General features: G+C 45.1%; 1 protein-coding gene across 8 annotated transcripts in view; it reads left to right on the top strand.

Moving 5' to 3' along the window:
• Positions 1-18182, top strand: part of LOC126236486 (phosphatidylserine synthase) — a 162347-nt gene that overhangs the window by 104701 nt on the left and 39464 nt on the right. For 6 of the 8 annotated variants that reach the window (XR_007544924.1, XR_007544923.1, XR_007544925.1 and 3 more), the window contains exon 7: positions 154-256. Coding sequence is in view for 4 of the 8 variants with exons in the window: in XM_049945831.1 (XP_049801788.1) it covers positions 154-256 (103 nt within the window). In the remaining 4 variants the exon portion in view is untranslated. The remainder of the gene's footprint in view (positions 1-153; positions 257-18182) is intronic. The other 2 variants (XR_007544926.1, XM_049945833.1) reach the window with 1 other exon arrangement.

Below are 18182 nucleotides of genomic sequence, written 5' to 3'. Positions count from 1 at the left end.
CAGTTATTGGACTTAGTTTATCATCAGATGTAATGTGTCTTTCTGCCACTCAACACCTCTTTGTGATACGTTGAATTCTGTCCTGTGCCAATTGTTGTTGTTCCATTCTGGATATTCACTTGTTTAAAAAGGAGATATTTAATTTATTTTCAGAAGGAAGATGAAATGTCAAGAGAATCATCTCCTTGCAAAACACCAGATTCTGGGTTTGTTGATCAGAAGCCTCACACAGATGGTATGACATCAGAATTAATAGGTAATACTTTGCGAAACTTAAGTTATGTGTTGCTCTGTCTGCCATATCAGTGCTTTGCCCCTAAAATATTAATGTCCTTATTTTTGCTGCTACCTTTGTGCATTATCCCTGCACCAGGTAAGAATTGTGTATTTCAGGTAAGTGGAACATTTTGCTAGGGTCTCACTTATGTAGTACTAGGTAAAACATGGAATAAGCCATGGAAATCAACTTCTGTAGTACAGATAATCGTTAGAAATTTGAACTTGAGTTTTAGTGCTTCGGTCCAGGTTTTCTACAATTTGTGTAATGTATGAGGCTTTTTTTATGGCAAAACACTTTTTGCTTTAAACAGCTACACTTAACTGCTAATCAGCTCTTGATTATATCTACAACATATCCCACATCAGTAGAGAAATACTTTTGAGTAGAAAATTAATTTCATGGTCTCGGTGAACATTTCTGCTTTTTGCTGCAGAACAATAACCAGTTTACATCTACAAAGTATCTGGTAATCATTTCAATTGGCAACTAAAAACTTGCACAAAGAAATGCATTTACACTACTGTAGTGTAGAGTGATTTTAAATGTATGTATGGATTGTTGAACTTTGAACTAAATGGTAAGAGAATTACACATGAGTTCTACGTAGTTCCAATCTTTGTGTCCAGAAATAAAAGTACTTGTTTTACAGTAACTCATTGAACAAGTGCTTTTCCTGTGCCAATTTTGCATTATTACATTAACACAAAAGGTATTGCAAATGGGTGCAGGAACTCACAAAAAGAAATCAACCCAAATATAGGATCTGACAGTGTGATACAACTATTTGAATGTAGCACATGACCAGAAAACTATTTTGTAAGACATAATATATTCTTGCTAATAAAATATGTATGGTGAATGGTGTAGTATTATTTTCACACTTCTTGAAGACTCTTGAGTGCAGTGGGGGAGGGGGAGGGGGGGGGGCCTAGTGGAATCAACATAAATCAAAAGTACTGGACCAGCACTGACAGCATTCCCTAATTGCCAACCCAGCTTGACAATTAGCAGACAGCATTGACTTCAGTATATCATCTGCTTTTATACCTGACATGTGGGTTTTCCTGAAATAAGATTCAGCACTGTGAAAACACCTCTAAGTGATGACAACAACAATGACAAATGTGCAATGAATTATATGCTGAGCTTAGTTTGATAGTGACATGAAACACGTATCATTCTATAATTGTACACTGTCTTGTGTTTTTCTCAGTTCTGCTACACCCATGAGCCACTGCATCAAGTGCTTCTTGAAAATTGTCTGTTTTATATTGGTAGCTGCCAGCAGGCCACTTTAGTTGAAAGAAACACACATGTGCAACTTGGATATACCTAAAACTGGATTACTTACATTAGATATAGACTTCACTTTTGCAAAACTTGTGTGTTCATCGATGGGCATAATAGACTATCAGAACATTCTAATTAGAAAATGAAGTATGTGTTTGGAAGGAGATTTTCTGTAGAACTAATGGGGACCAACACTTTTTCGGATCTGCAGCAGCAGTAGCACCCTGTTCTCAGAATAAACAACTCAGTAGAGAGCTGTTCATTCTGAGAACATGGTGCTGCTGCTGCAGATGCTGCTCCTGCTCCTACTGCAGACCCTGCTAAAGAACATCAGGCAGTATGGAAGTATTAGTGGGATCTAGTAGAAAATCCCTCTATTGACTAATAATAAGTGGTGGATCCTATGATATTTTTTATGAAATGTCGTAATTTAGGCATGGGAGTTATATGATTATAACATCAGATTAAGTTGAAATACATATTTTCAATTAAAAGTACTAGTGACACCACCTAGTTATAATTAGTGTGTGTTGGCATACACTTGACGCGTGTTGTAACAAAATCTTTTCTACTCTGGGCAGCCACAACTATGGAAATAGATCTTGATAAATGAAGAATGTCACCCCCCCCTCCCCCCCCTACCCTCCCATGAACCATGGACCTTTGGTGGGGAGGCTTGCGTGCCTCAGCGATACAGATAGCTGTGCCATAGGTGCAACTTCAATGGAGGAGTATCTGTTGAGAGGCCAGACAAACGTGTGGTTCCTGAAGAGGGGCAACAGCCTTTTCAGTAGTTGCAGGGGCAACAGTCTGGATGATTGACTGATCTGGCCTTGTAACATTAACCAAAATGGCCTTGGAGGATAATGGAATGTAGTCAAATTAAATCAAGTGATGCTGAGGGAATTAGATTAGGAAATACGACACTAAGTAGTGGATGGGTTTTGTTATTTGGGCAGTAAAAAAACTGCTAATGTCCGAATTAGAGACAATATAAAATGTGGACTGGTAATGGCAAGAAAAACGTTTGTGAAGAAGAGAAATTTGTTCATATAGAGTATAGATTTAAGTGTCAGAAAGTCTTTTCTGAAGGTATTTGTATGGAGTGTAGCCATGTACGGAAGTGAAACATGGACGATAAATAGTTTAGACAAGAAGAAAATAGAAACTTTCAAAATGTGGAGCTACAGAAGAATGTTGAAGATTAGATGGGTAGATCACATAACTAATGAGGAGATACTGAATAGAATTGGGGAGAAGAGGAAATTGTGGCACAGCCTGACTAAGAGAAGGGACAAGTTGGTAGGAAACATTCTGAGGCACCAAGGGTTCACCAATCTAGTATTGGAGCGAATCGTGGAGGGTAAAAATCGTAGAGGTAGACCAAGAGATGAATACACTAAGCAGATTCAGAAGGATGTAGGTTGCAGTAGTTACTGAGAGATGAAGAAGCTTGCACAGGCTAGAGTAGCATGGAGAGCTGCATCAAACCCGTCTCTTGACTGAAGACCACAACAACAATAACAACAACAACAACAAGACAACAACAAACAAAGAACTGCAACAGCTGTTAAGCGATCCTTTGTTGTTCCTTTATTGTAATGACCAGTTTCACAGCTTGTAGTGGCATTTTCAGGTATACATCTAAGTAGAAAAATGGGGAAAAATATGATAAACAATATTATATTCACCCTGAGTTAAAAAAGGATGTGGTAAATAATGGATATAAGTACTCACAGTTACTTCATATAAAATCCAAACTGGAGCTAAATGGATGAGTCAATGTTCTTAGTCAAATCAAAATAAAATGTCTGTCGAAAGAACAGTACTCAGGTAATAAAATCGACAGAATGAAGAGTCAACCATCCAAAATAGCAAGGGGTCCTACAGGAAAAACTTGCCGTTGGTGGGGAGGCTTGCGTGCCTCAGCGATACAGATGGCCGTACCGTAGGTGCAACCACAACGGAGGGGTATCTGTTGAGAGGCCAGACAAACATGTGGTTCCTGAAGAGGGGCAGCAGCCTTTTCAGTAGTTGCAGGGGCAACAGTCTGGATGATTGACTGATCTGGCCTTGTAACATTAACCAAAACGGCCTTGCTGTGCTGGTACTACGAATGGCTGAAAGCAAGGAGAAACTACAGCCGTAATTTTTCCCGAGGACATGCAGCTTTACTGTATGATTAAATGATGATGGCGTCCTCTTGGGTAAAATATTCCGGAGGTAAAATAGTCCCCCATTCGGATCTCCGGGCGGGGACTACTCAAGAGGACGTCGTTATCAGGAGAAAGAAAACTGGCATTCTACGGATCGGAGTGTGGAATGTCAGATCCCTTAATCGGGCAGGTAGGTTAGAAAATTTAAAAAGAGAAATGGATAGGTTAAAGTTAGATATAGTGGGAATTAGTGAATTTCGGTGGCAGGAAGAACAAGACTTTTGGTCAGGTGAATACAGGGTTATAAATACAAAATCAAATAGGGGTAATGCAGGAGTAGGTTTAATAATGAATAAAAAAATAGGAGTGCGGGTTAGCTACTACAAACAGCATAGTGAACGCATTATTGTGGCCAAGATAGACACAAAGCCCATGCCTACTACAGTAGTACAAGTTTATATGCCAACTAGCTCTGCAGATGGTGAAGAAATTGATGAAATTTATGACGAGATAAAAGAAATTATTCAGGTAGTGAAGGGAGACGAAAATTTAATAGTCATGGGTGACTGGAATTCGTCAGTAGGAAAAGGGAGAGAAGGAAACATAGTAGGTGAACATGGATTGGGGGGAAGAAATGAAAGAGGAAGCCGCCTTGTAGAATTTTGCACAGAGCATAACTTAATCATAGCTAACACTTGGTTCAAGAATCGTAAAAGAAGGTTGTATACCTGGAAGAATCCTGGAGATACTAAAAGGTATCAGATAGATTATATAATGGTAAGACAGAGATTTAGGAACCAGATTTTAAATTGTAAGACATTTCCAGGGGCAGATGTGGATTCTGACCACAATCTATTGGTTATGAACTGCAGATTGAAACTGAAGAAACTGCAAAAAGGTGGGAATTTAAGGAGATGGGACCTGGATAAACTGAAAGAACCAGAGGTTGTACAGAGTTTCAGGGAGAGCATAAGGGAACAATTGACAGGAATGGGCGAAAGAAATACAGTAGAAGAAGAATGGGTAGCTCTGAGGGATGAAGTAGTGAAGGCAGCAGAGGATCAAGTAGGTAAAAAGACGAGGGCTAATAGAAATCCTTGGGTAACAGAAGAAATATTGAATTTAATTGATGAAAGGAGAAAATATAAAAATGCAGTAAATGAAGCAGGCAAAAAGGAATACAAACGTCTCAAAAATGAGATCGACAGGAAGTGCAAAATGGCTAAGCAGGGATGGCTAGGGGACAAATGTAAGGATGTAGAGGCTTGTCACACTAGGGGTAAGATAGATACTGCCTACAGCAAAATTAAAGAGACCTTTGGAGAGAAGAGAACCACTTGTATGAATATCAAGAGCTCAAATGGCAACCCAGTTCTAAGCAAAGAAGGGAAGGCAGAAAGGTGGAAGGAGTATATAGAGGGTTTATACAAGGGCGATGTACTTGAGGACAATATTATGGAAATGGAAGAGGATGAAGATGAAATGGGAGATACGATACTGCGTGAAGAGTTTGATAGAGCACTGAAAGACCTGAGTCGAAACAAGGCCCCGGGAGTAGACAACATTCCATTAGAACTACTGATGGCCTTGGGAGAGCTAGTCCTGACAAAACTCTACCATCTGGTGAGCAAGATGTATGAAAGAGGCGAAATACCCTCAGACTTCAAGAATAATATAATAATTCCAATCCCAAAGAAAGCAGGTGTTGACAGATGTGAAAATCACCGAACTATCAGTTTAATAAGTCACAGCTGCAAAATACTTTACAGACGAATGGAAAAACTGGCAGAAGCGGACCTCGGGGAAGATCAGTTTGGATTCCGTAGAAATGTTGAAACACTTGAGGCAATACTAACCTTACGACTTATCTTAGAAGAAATATTAAGAAAAGGCAAACCTACGTTTCTAGCATTTGTAGACTTAGAGAAAGCTTTTGACAACGTTAACTGGAATACTCTCTTTCAAATTCTGAAGGTGGCAGGGGTAAAATACAGGGAGCGAAAGGCTATTTACAATTTGTACAGAAACTAGAAGGCAGTTATAAGAGTCAAGGGACATGAAAGGGAAGCAGTGGTTGGGAAAGGAGTGAGACAGGGTTGTAGCCTCTCCCCGATGTTATTCAATCTGTATATTGAGCAGGCAGTAAAGGAAACAAAAGAAAAATTCGGAGTAGGTATTAAAATTCATGGAGAAGAAGTAAAAACTCTGAGGTTCGCCGATGACATTGTAATTCTGTCAGAGACAGCAAAGGGCTTGGAAGAGCAGTTGAACGGAATGGACAGTGTCTTGAATGGAGGATAAAAGATGAACATCAACAAAAGCAAAACGAGGATAATGGAATGTAGTCAAATTAAATCCGGTGATGCTGAGGGGATTAGATTAGGAAATGAGACACTTACAGTAGTTAAGGAGTTTTGCTATTTAGGGAGTAAAATAACAGATGATGTTCGAAGTAGAGAGGATATAAAATGTAGACTGGCAATGGCAAGGAAATCATTTCTGAAGAAGAGAAATTTGTTAACATCGAGTATAGATTTAAGTGTCAGGAAGTCGTTTCTGAAAGTATTTGTATGGAGTGTAGCCATGTATGGAAGTGAAACATGGACGATAACCAGTTTGGACAAGAAGAGAATAGAAGCTTTCGAAATGTGGTGTTACAGAAGAATGCTGAAGATAAGGTGGGTAGATCACGTAACTAATGAGGAGGTATTGAATAGGATTGGGGAGAAGAGAAGTTTGTGGCACAACTTGACTAGAAATAGGGATCGGTTGGTAGGGCATATTCTGAGGCATCAAGAGATTGAAGGGCAGCGTGGAGGGTAAAAATCGTAGAGGGAGATCAAGAGATACACTATACAGATTGAGAAGGATGTAGGTTGCAGTAGGTACTGGGAGATGAAGAAGCTTGCACAGGATAGAGTAGCATGGAGAGCTGCATCAAACCAGTCTCAGGACTGAAGACCACAACAACAACAACCATTTGGAGCAATGTAATGTGAAATAATGTGTTATTAGTCAGTAAAGACTGGTTTGGGGGGGGGGGGAGGGGTAGATATAGAGAAACAGACTAACCAAAAGAGACTGAAAACTGAAGTAGGGTGGTGTTGAAGAACTTACCAGAACGTAAAACCGAGAGAGTCATGCAGCCGAAACAAACCCCCCCTGTGGGTTCGGGGGTTAGAATAGGCCCGCGGTATTCCTGCCTGTCGTAAGAGGTGACTAAAAGGAGTCTCAAATGTTTCGGCCTTATGTGATGGTCCTCTCTCGGGTTTGACCTCCATCTTTCTAAATTATTCCGAAAAGCGAGCCAATTGGGGAAGGGCGCCTTACATTGTGCACTGTATCCGTCGTGCATTGAGACCTTTAGCCGGCTTTTTCGTCGTTGCAATAGGTGTCCCGCTCGTTTTCCATCTGTTGGGCGAGGATACATCCCTCGGTGCAATTACCACGCTGCACTCTGCAGTGTTGCTTTTAACTGCGACGACGACCTTGGACATTTTTGCACCTAAGATCCAGCACGGTAGCCAGTCCGTTGTGGTGGGGCCGCCATGTACCCTGTTAGTTGTAGCCACCTGACAACACAGGGATCGCTCTACTGATGCCTGCGCCGTTAACTCCCCACGTATGCCAAGGAGTAGATGCCCATCTCCCTAGGGCATCAGGACTCCCGGCAATGGCCATCCTGCCAGGTGGCTATTGCTGCGGCTGGGTGGCGCCCGTGGGGAGGGCCCTTGGTCGGAGTAGGTGGCATCAGGGCGGATGACCCGCAATGAAGCGTGGTACATCATCTCTCGCTGGCGGCCAGCCACCAGCAGTCTCTAAGCATTCGAGGGCTCATTTTAAAGCTAACGTTTATGACTCCAAATCGTTCTCATCCCTGGCCACACCATGGAGGAACGAAAGGCAATGAATGACAGTGACGTGTATTCGCCCAGGTATCTTGTCTGTACCAGAGCTGATGGTGACTCGTTTCTATCCGTGAAGCCTCAGTTCTTTGTAGAGCATTTAGAGGACAAGTTTGGGGAGGTGGAGGGCTTGTCCAAAATGCGCTCTGGGTCAGTTTTGATAAAAACGGCATCCTCTGCCCAGTCACGCAGGTTACTTGCTTGTGACAAGTTGGGGGATGTTAACGTTACCATCACCCACACAAGAGTTTAAATATGGTCCAGGGTATTATTTTCCATCGGGACCTACTTTTGCAGTCTGATGACAAGCTGCGCGCCAATTTAGAGCGCCGAGGTGTACATTTCGTCCGGCGCGTTCATGGGGGTCCGAGGGACAATCAGGTAGCTACCGGTGCCTTCATCTTGGCCTTCGAAGGTGATACATTACCAGAGAAGGTCAAGGTGATGGTCTACCAATGTGACGTCAAACCCTATATCCCTCCCCCAATGCGGTGCTTTAAGTGCTGGAAGTTCGGTCACATGTCCTCTCGCTGTACTTCTAGCCTCACATGTCAAGATTGTGGACGCCCATCTCATCCCGATACTCCGTGTGCTCCGCCTCCCGTCAGTGTCAACCGTGGAGAGCCTCATTCCCCTTGCTTGCCGGACTGCAGTATCTTACAGAAAGAACGCAAAATCATGGAATATAAGACCCTGGACCAACTGACCTACACTGAGGCTAAGCGGAAATTTGAACGGCTACATCCCCTGCGCATTATGTCATCTTATGCCTCCACTGTCACTCCTGCTCCAGCTCCTTCAGCTGCAAGACATACAGTCAGCTCTCAGAGTCAGAGGACCTCACCTGCCCCCTTGACAAAGGGGGCCCCTTCTCTCGCTGTTGCTCCCACACCATCTACCTCGGAAGCAGCACCCACTAAACCACTGGGGACACCAGTCCCCACTTCTAAGCCGGAGAAGCGTAAGTCTTCTTCGGCTTCTCTCGCTCGGAAGGGATCCCTTGGGTCACTCCCTTCCCAGGTTCCTACCAGCGGCACAGCAGACACCAACCAGTGGCTGAAGAAGCCACAGGTCGCTGGTCGACGGGCTTCGCGATCCTCTTCGGTCCCGGAGACTGACTCCAATAAGCCCTCTCAACAACGGCAACCAACGGAACAGCGAGAGAAAACGACTTTGAAGACCCGTAAGACCAAGACACCTGCAGTGGCACCTACTCCACCGCTACCTAAAAGCTCTGCGTCTGAGGATGAGGTGGAGATCCTTGCGTCCGCTGAGGACCTCGATCTCGCCGGTCCCTCAGACGCAATGGACAGCACTTGCACGGGTGCTCCATCGGAGGCAGCAGGTGACCCAGCGGCGTAATCTGCCTTCCCAGTCCCGTCCCGCCTTTCTCCGCCGTGGACAATACCATCCTCCAGTGGAACTGCAGCGGTTTCTTCCACCATCTAGCTGAGCTCCGCCAACTTATCAGCCTTCACCCTTTCTTCTGCATTGTTCTTCAGGAAACTTGGTTTCCAGCAATGCGAACCCCCGCCCTCCGTGGCTATCGGGGTTATTATAAGAACCGGGCAGCATATGAAAGGGTGTCTGGTGGCGTCTGCCTCTATGTCCTTCACACTCTGCACAGCCTTTAGAGGCTGTCACTGTTCGGGTGTGGACGCCACAGGCTGTTACCGTCTGCAGTCTTTACCTTCCACCGGATGGTGATGTCTCGCAGCATGTCCTGGCTGCGCTGATAGCCCAATTGCCGCCACTTTTCTTGCTATAGGGCGACTTCAACGCCCATAACCCTCTGTGGGGTGGGTCAGTGGCAACAGGTCGAGGCTCCACCGTTGAGCATTTATTGGCGCAGCTCGATCTCTCGATTTTAAATGATGGTGCCTTCACACACTTCAGTGTGGCGCATGGCACATACTCCGCCATTGACCTTTCAATCTGTAGCCCTAGCCTCTTACCGTCTGTCCAATGGAGTGTGCATGACGACCTGTGTGGTAGTGACCACTTCGATCTTTCTGTCACTACCACAGCGTCACTCTTCTGGGTGCCCTAGCAGTTGGGCTATGAATAAGGCTGACTGGGACTTGTTCTCCTCCACTGCCGCTATTGAGCCTCTCCCTAATGATGACATTGATGCGGTGGTTCAATCGGTCACCACTGGCATTGTTACTGCCGCCGAATCTGCCATTCCCCGTTCCTCTGGGTCCCCTCGGCGGCGGACTGTGCCTTGGTGGTCGCCTGAGATCACTGCAGCGATTAGATCGCCGGCGGGCGCTACAGCGTCACAAGCGACATCCCTGCATTGAACACCTCATCACCTTCAAACGGCTGCGTGCGCAAGCCCGCCGCCTTATCCGCCAAAGCAAGCAGGAGTGCTGGGAGCGGTATGTGTCCACCATTGGCCTGCATGTCTCTCCATCGCAGGTCTGGGCCAAGATCCGACGCCTCTATGGCTATCGGACCCCTGTCAGTGTCCCTGCGCTCTCACTGAATGGAACAGTTTGTACAGACTCCGACGAAATTGCCAACAGCTTGGCAGAGCATTTTGCTCTTAGTTCCGCTTCTTCCAATTACCCACCGGCCTTCCGCTCCATTAAAGAGCGGATGGAACGTCGGAGCCTTTCGTTTCGCACCCACCACCCAGAATCTTACAATGCTCCATTCAGTGAGTGGGAATTTCGCATTGCCCTAGCTGCTTGCCCTGATACCGCTCCTGGGCCAGATGGCATCCACTGTCAGATGCTGAAACACCTTTCAGTGGATTGCCACCGGCACCTCCTCGATCTTTACAACCGTCTTTGGGTCGAGGGGGAGTTTCCGTCGCAATGGCGGGAAACCATTGTCATCCCCGTTTTGAAACCTGGAAAGAGCCCTCTGGAGGTGGACGGCTACTGTCCCATTAGCCTCACCAACATTCTTTGCAAGTTGCTTGAACGGATGGTGAGCCGGCACTTGAATTGGGTACCAGAGTCTCGGGGCCTTCTGGCTCCGTCTCAGGGTGGGTTCCGTAAAGGCCGCTCCGCCACCGACAATCTGGTGAGCCTGGAGTCGGCCATCCGTACTGCCTTTGCCCGCCGTCAGCACCTGGTCGCTGTCTTTTTCGACATGCGGAAGGAGTACGATACGACATGGCGTCATCACATCCTTTCTACGCTTCATGGATGGGGTCTTGGGGGTCCTCTGCCACTTTTTATCCGCAATTTTCTGTCGTATCGTACCTTCCGCGTGCAAGTCGCGGCCTCATATAGTTCCTCCCACGTCCAGGAGAACGGTGTGCCACAGGGTTCTGTTTTAAGTGTCTGCCTGTTTTTAATAGCCATTAACGGGCTCGCTGCGGCCGTGGGCAATTCTGTCTCCGCTTCCCTGTATGCCGACGACTTCTGCCTTTACTATAACTCTATTGGCATTGCAGCTGCTGAACATCAGCTACAGGGCGCAATCCGCAAGGCGCAGTCTTGGGCTGTTGCGCGTGGTTTTCAGTTTTCGGCTGCCAAGACCCGCATTATGCATTTCTGCCGGCACCGAACGGTCCATCCTGCGCCGCGGCTTTATCTAGACGGCGAACTTCTTGCTGTGGTGGAGACCCACAGGTTTTTGGGTGTACTTTTTGATGCCCGGTTGACTTGGCTGCCTCATATTCGGCAGCTTAAACAGGCAAGTTGGTGGCATCTCAATGCTCTGCGATGCTTGAGCCACACCAGCTGGGGCGCCGACCGATCTACCTTGTTACGGCTCTACCAGGCGTTAATCCAGTCCCGTCTGGATTATGGGAGCCTGGCTTATGGCTTCGCTTCCCCATCTGCGTTGCGGGTACTGGACCCAATACTACACAGCGGGATACGACTTGCCACTGGTGCCTTCTGCACCAGCCCTGTGGACAGCGTACTAGTGGAGGCAGGTGTTCCTCCCCTGCGGTTACGGCGCCAACGTTTGCTGGCCGCTTATGCTGCCCATGTTTTTAGCTTGCCCGGGCATCCAAACTATCGTCTCCTGTTCACGCAATCGGTCGTCCATCTGCCAGAATGTCGGCCCCGGTCTGGTTGTACGATCACGGTCCGCGTCAAAGAGCTTCTCTCCGGGCTTAGGGTTTTCACTGTTCCACCTCCTTTCCGGGCCACTTTGCGTACTCCCCCATGGTGTGTTCCTCGCCCTTGCCTTCGGCTCGACTTGGCACTGGGCCCGAAGGACTCCGTCCCTCCAGAGGCCTTCCGCCACCGCTTTTATTCCATCCTGGCCATGTATCAGGGCTCTGGCATTGTTTACACTGACGGTTCGATGGTTGCTGGTCGTGTCGGGTATGCGCTAACTCTAGGGGACCATTCCGAACAACGTCCCCTGCAGGATGGCTGCAGCGTTTACACTGCTGAGCTGGTTGCCATCTTTCGTGCCCTAGAGTATATCCGCTCCTGCTCAGGTGAGTCCTTCGTTATCTGTAGCGATTCCCTGAGCGGTTTACGAGCTCTCGACCAGTGTTTCCCTCGTTCTCGTGTGGTGATGGCTATCCATGAGTCCCTGCATACTCTTGCCCGTTGCAGCCGCTCTGTGGTCTTTGTGTGGACCCCTGGTCATGTCGGTATCCCGGGCAATGAACATGTTGACCGCCTGGCCAAACAGGTCACCAATGAACCCACTGTAGACATTGGCCTTCCGGAGACTGATTTGAGGGCGGTCTTACGCCGCAAAGTTATCTCGCTCTGGGACGCTGAATGGCGCGGTCTGACCACCCGTAACAAACTCCGTGCCGTCAAGGAGACGACGACTGTGTGGCACTCCTCCTTGCGCGTCTCTCGCAAGGAGTCTGTCGTCCTATGCCGACTGCGCATTGGGCACACATGGATGACCCACGGCCACTTATTGCGCCTTGAGGACCCACCTATATGTCGCTGCGGCTCCATTTTATTTGTGGTCCACATTTTCTTGGAGTGTCCGCTTTTAGCTGTGCTCAGGCAGACGTTCGCACTGCCTGACACGCTCCCTGCCCTTTTAACTGATGACCCTGCTATGGCTGGCTTAGTTTTACGTTTTATTCGGGCAGGGGGTATTTATCATTTAAACTGAGTGTTTCTGTTTTTTAGTGTTGATTCTGGCTTTTGGCCTCGGATTTTAAACTGAGTTTTTAATGTGTTCTCGGTGGTTGGCTTTTCCTTTTTTTTTCTCTATGGTCAGCCAACCACCATCACACTCTGTGTGATTTTAATTTGTTTTGTCTGATCTCTGTCAGCGTATTTCTTGTCCCGTGTCGTCTGACGTCTTTCCTGCTGTTCGTTTTTATTCTCTTTGGGTGGTTTTAATTTTTTGGACAAAGGGACCGATGACCGTTGCAGTCTGGTCCCTTTAATCCCACAAACCAACCAACCAACCGAAACAAACATAGGTGAGAGCTGGCAGAATACAGCGTGAGGAGTCATGGAGCATACCAAGTAGGCCAGTGTGCCCAGTCTAGGAAATAAACGACACCACACAAGAATATCACAAGCGATAACGAAGATTGGGATAGACAAAGTTGGGTGACAGTCCTTACATAGCTGATTAATACAAAGCTGGCAAAATATAATAAAACTGGAACATGAAAATGATAGAATATATGCTGTCCAGTCACATTAATGTGACCCATCTGTCAAATGCCTGAATAATACCTTTTGCAAAGGAGACTGCTGCAAAATGTGCAGGAAGAGAGACAGAAGAATCAGTGAAGTTCTGGAAGGTATCGACAGAGATATGGGACCATGCCAACTCCAGTGCCGTGGCCACCTCACCACGTTTCTCAGTTGAGGATCTATTATGCATACAGCCTGATCGAGGTACTCTCACAGGTCATCGACTGGATTTTAATCTGGGGAGTGTGGAGTCAAGGGAGTATAGTAAACTCAGCCTGGTGCTCTTTGAACCATGCATATATACTGCTAGCTGTTTTACATGTTGTATTGTCCTGCTGGTAGATGCCATCATGACGAGGAAAAACAAATTGGATGGAGATGGCCTCCAAGAATAGGTGCATACTTGCGTTGATCTGTTGTGCCTTCCAGAATGAGGAAATCACCCAGGGAATGCCACGAAAACATTTCCCAAACCATAACATTCCCTCTTCCAGTCTGGACCCTTTGGACAATTGTTTCATGGTGTTTTCTTTCCAGCGTTCACACCACACCTGTCAACGGCCATCTGTCCAGTGGAGCGTAAAACATAAAATAAATCTTAAAAGGCCACCTTTCACCACTCAGTGGATGTCTGGTTGCAGTACTGGCATGCAAATTCCAACCTTCGTTGCTGATGAACAGCAGTCAGCATGGGTGCATGAACCAGATGCCTATTGTGGAGGTCCACATGCAGCAGTGTTCTCTGAACAGTCATCTTGTAGACACTGTTGATAGCCCTTTGGTTCATCTGGGTGGCCAGCTGCATGTCTTTTTGCCTGTACACACCTCTGCAACTGTTATTCACACCTGTCATCAATGGCCCATGTTGCACCACAGTTACCTTGGTGTCAGTTTCACATAGTGCCATTTTGCCATACGTGTGTCACTTTAACCACAGCCTTATGTGAACAATTTGCAAGCTTGGCCATTTCGGAAATGCTTCCACCCTTGGCCCGAAAGCCAGTGATGATGCACTTTTGTATGTCAGATAAATCACTCCATTTGTACATTACAACAGTGACTGCACTGTTTTCCATGTCCCTCTGTATTGTTAGTGGTACTGCCTGCCATTTGTGAGTGGACCGTGTAAAAGACATAACATACAGCCAGTAATCAGTGGCTAAAAACAGTGATGGAAACATCATAGTTAAAGTGGTGATAGATGTAAAGGGGGTCACAAGGAGGTAGAGGATGGAAGAAAATAAAACGGTTTTTAGATAGTAGGGGAAGCAAAGAGGAGCAAACCCAATGTAAGTGGGGGGGGGGGGGGCAAAAGGCTTAGAAATTAGAGTGCAGACACGTGACATATAGAATGGTATTGTTTTAGTAAGAATATTAATAGTCCAATTCCCAAGATGATTGTGATATCTACATTCAGTTTGACCATTTAGTATATGTTGCGCAAAATGATTCTTACAACACATTATGTCAATTTCTGTCAAAATATTTAGGGTTTGACCTTCATTTTCATGGAGTAATATTTTTGGATTATTTGACAGATTAGCAATGGAATGCTCCTGTTCACAGAGGTGTGTATTCAAAGCTGATTTTGTATTGTTTAAATTTAGGTTTTCTTGAAATCTGATGTTGAAACCCCTTACTGTTTGGCCAATGTACTTCATGACAGTTGTCAGACCAAATGCAATAGACACCTGTGGCATAGTATTTGTGCCTCTATCTGCTACTGATATTATTGAGTATGGAGAGGTTGAAGCATAACTTCTCAAAATTTTACCGAGGTGTTGGAACCTATGATACATAACTTCCTCATGAATATTATGGTCTACATTCACCAGGGTTCTATAACTTCGTCTGAGCCACAAAAGGTGGATGGTTTCAACTTTTTTTAAATACCTTTGTTAGCATGTTCACAAAATTATCCCTATAGTCATTGCTGTAGGCTGTATATTGAACTGAGTCCGTATTCTCTTTCTAAGGCTTCTCTGGGCAAGGGGATGTAATACATCATATAAAGCAATGATCTAATTGCAGCCATTTTGTATGTTGAGGTATGATGAGAGGTGTGAATAATGTGCTCAGTAGAAGTTGCTTTTCTGTATATATGTAATTCCAGGTTAGAATTGCTTAGAGATGTGTTGTGTAATGGAATGCATTTTGTGGTGTAAACTGTTTAACTCATCCATGAAATTACAACAATGATCCTTTGTCCTTTCATTTAAAACAAGAATATTGTTCATGTACCTACTCCACTGTAAAAGTATGTTGGCATGGGCTGGAAATTTGCATTACATAAAATTCAAAGGTGTCCATAAAATATTGGACTGTCTAGTATGCCAATTGTGATCTCATTACCAGTCCTTGATTTTGAATGTAAATGTCCTCACCACATTTAAAATAGTTATATTTCAGAACAGTGTTGAGTAATGATCTTATCTGTGGGCCTATTACTGTGGGTTTGTAAATTGTACAGGGTGTTTCAAAAATGACCGGTATATTTGAAACGGTAATAACAACTAAACGAGCAGCGATAGAAATACACCGTTTGTTGCAATATGTTTGGGACAACAGTACATTTTCAGGCAGACAAACTTTCGAAATTACAGTAGTTACAATTTTCAACAACAGATGGCGCTGCGGTCTGGGAAACTCTATAGTACGATATTTTCCACATATCCACCATGCGTAGCAATAATATGGCGTAGTCTCTGAATGAAATTACCCGAAACCTTTGACAACGTGTCTGGCGGAATGGCTTCACATGCAGATGAGATGTACTGCTTCAGCTGTTCAATTGTTTCTGGATTCTGGCGGTACACCTGGTCTTTCAAGTGTCTCCACAGAAAGAAGTCACAGGGGTTCATGTCTGGCGAATAGGTAGGCCAATCCACGCCGCCTCCTGTATGTTTCGGATAGCCCAAAGCAATCACACGATCATCGAAATATTCATTCAGGAAATTAAAGATGTCGGCCGTGCAATGTGGCCGGGCACCATCTTGCATAAACCACGAGGTGTTCGCAGTGTCGTCTAAGGCAGTTTGTACCGCCACAAATTCACGAAGAATGTCCAGATAGCATGATGCAGTAATCGTTTCGGATCTGAAAAATGGGCCAATGATTCCTTTGGAAGAAATGGCGACCCAGACCAGTACTTTTTGAGGATGCAGGGACGATGGGACTGCAACATGGGGCTTTTCGGTTCCCCATATGCGCCAGTTCTGTTTATTGACGAATCCGTCCAGGTAAAAATAAGCTTCGTCAGTAAACCAAATGCTGCCCACATGCATATCGCCGTCATCAATCCTGTGCACTATATCGTTAGCGAATGTCTCTCGTGCAGCAATGGTAGCGGCGCTGAGGGGTTGCCGCGTTTGAATTTTGTATGGATAGAGGTGTAAACTCTGGCGCATGAGACGATACGTGGACGTTGGCGTCATTTGGACCGCAGCTGCAACACGGCGAACGGAAACCCGAGGCCGCTGTTGGATCACCTGCTGCACTAGCTGCGCATTGCCCTCTGTGGTTGCCGTACGCGGTCGCCCTACCTTTCCAGCACGTTCATCCGTCACGTTCCCAGTCTGTTGAAATTTTTCAAACAGATCCTTTATTGTATCGCTTTTCGGTCCTTTGGTTACATTAAACCTCCGTTGAAAACTTCGTCTTGTTGCAACAACACTGTGTTCTAGGCGGTGGAATTCCAACACCAGAAAAATCCTCTGTTCTAAGGAATAAACCATGTTGTCCACAGCACACTTGCACGTTGTGAACAGCACACGCTTACAGCAGAAAGACGACGTACAGAATGGCGCACCCACAGACTGCGTTGTTTTCTATATCTTTCACATCACTTGCAGCGCCATCTGTTGTTGAAAATTGTAACTACCGTAATTACGAAAGTTTGTCTGCCTGAAAATGTACTGTTGTCCCAAGCATATTGCAACAAACGGTGTATTTCTATCGCTGCTCGTTTAGTTTTTATTGCCGTTTCAAATATACCGGTCATTTTTGAAACACCCTGTAAGTAGTGATGTCTCTCACTTGATCTAAAGAATAGTTGGATTACACAATTTCTACGCCCAATGACATAATATGAGTCCATGTTGAAGTGAATAAATTGACAAGTTTTTTAATTGCATGCTCTCTGTTTTGAACATTATAGTTTGCATGGTGTTGGTAATGTTTATTAACGTATGTGGCATGGGGCTTCTTGATGATGTCATATCCCTCCTCATCCCACTCCCCCCCCCCTCCCCCCTACCACGTGCATTAACATTAGCCTGACAGGCATATGTCCTTATGTAACTTAATTGCGGCCCTTAATGTAGGGGTGTTTGGTTCATTGGAACGAGTCTTTTTTTCTGATATTTACTGGGGGAATTTTTAGTAGCATATAAGTCCTTTCTTATATTGGCTAAATATTTGGTAGTAGGGTCTGTTTCATGTTTGACAATATGATTTTCAGTAAAGGCACTTTTTCAACATACTGGCTCTATAGCATTATCACGGAAGTTGTACTTTTATCCACATGTATAATTAATGCTTGATGCTCATCCCATTTCTTATTTATAGTAGTGAGTAAAACCAAATTTGTGTTTATCAGTTCCCGTGTGTGGGCTAGAATCCCTTGGAGTCTATTGACACTATTCACAGCCTCCGTGTGTTCGGCTGTAGTGAGTTTAGCCCCATCTATAGGAGGCACAGTATGTAACTTCAGTCTACTAATATGTTGTTGTGGCAGCAGGTTATTAATATTATAACCTAACCTTTTTGCAATAATTCTATTTCTATGCTATTAAAAACTGTATCAGTAAGATTGCGTACTTTTGTGTAACTGTCAATTTTTGTTTGCTCTATTTTTGTATTTAAGTTTCCCATTCCATTTTGCTTTTTATATGATCAGTTTTTCTGCCTGCATACCGCCGTGTGCTACTGCCATCTCAGTTTATGTTACGTTGCTCTC

The sequence above is a fragment of the Schistocerca nitens genome, chromosome 2 (genome assembly GCF_023898315.1).
Source record: "Schistocerca nitens isolate TAMUIC-IGC-003100 chromosome 2, iqSchNite1.1, whole genome shotgun sequence".
In the NCBI taxonomy this organism is placed as follows: Eukaryota; Metazoa; Arthropoda; class Insecta; order Orthoptera; family Acrididae; genus Schistocerca; species Schistocerca nitens.
Note: the sequence above shows the minus strand (reverse complement) of the source record. Positions and strands in the feature narration are given on the sequence as shown.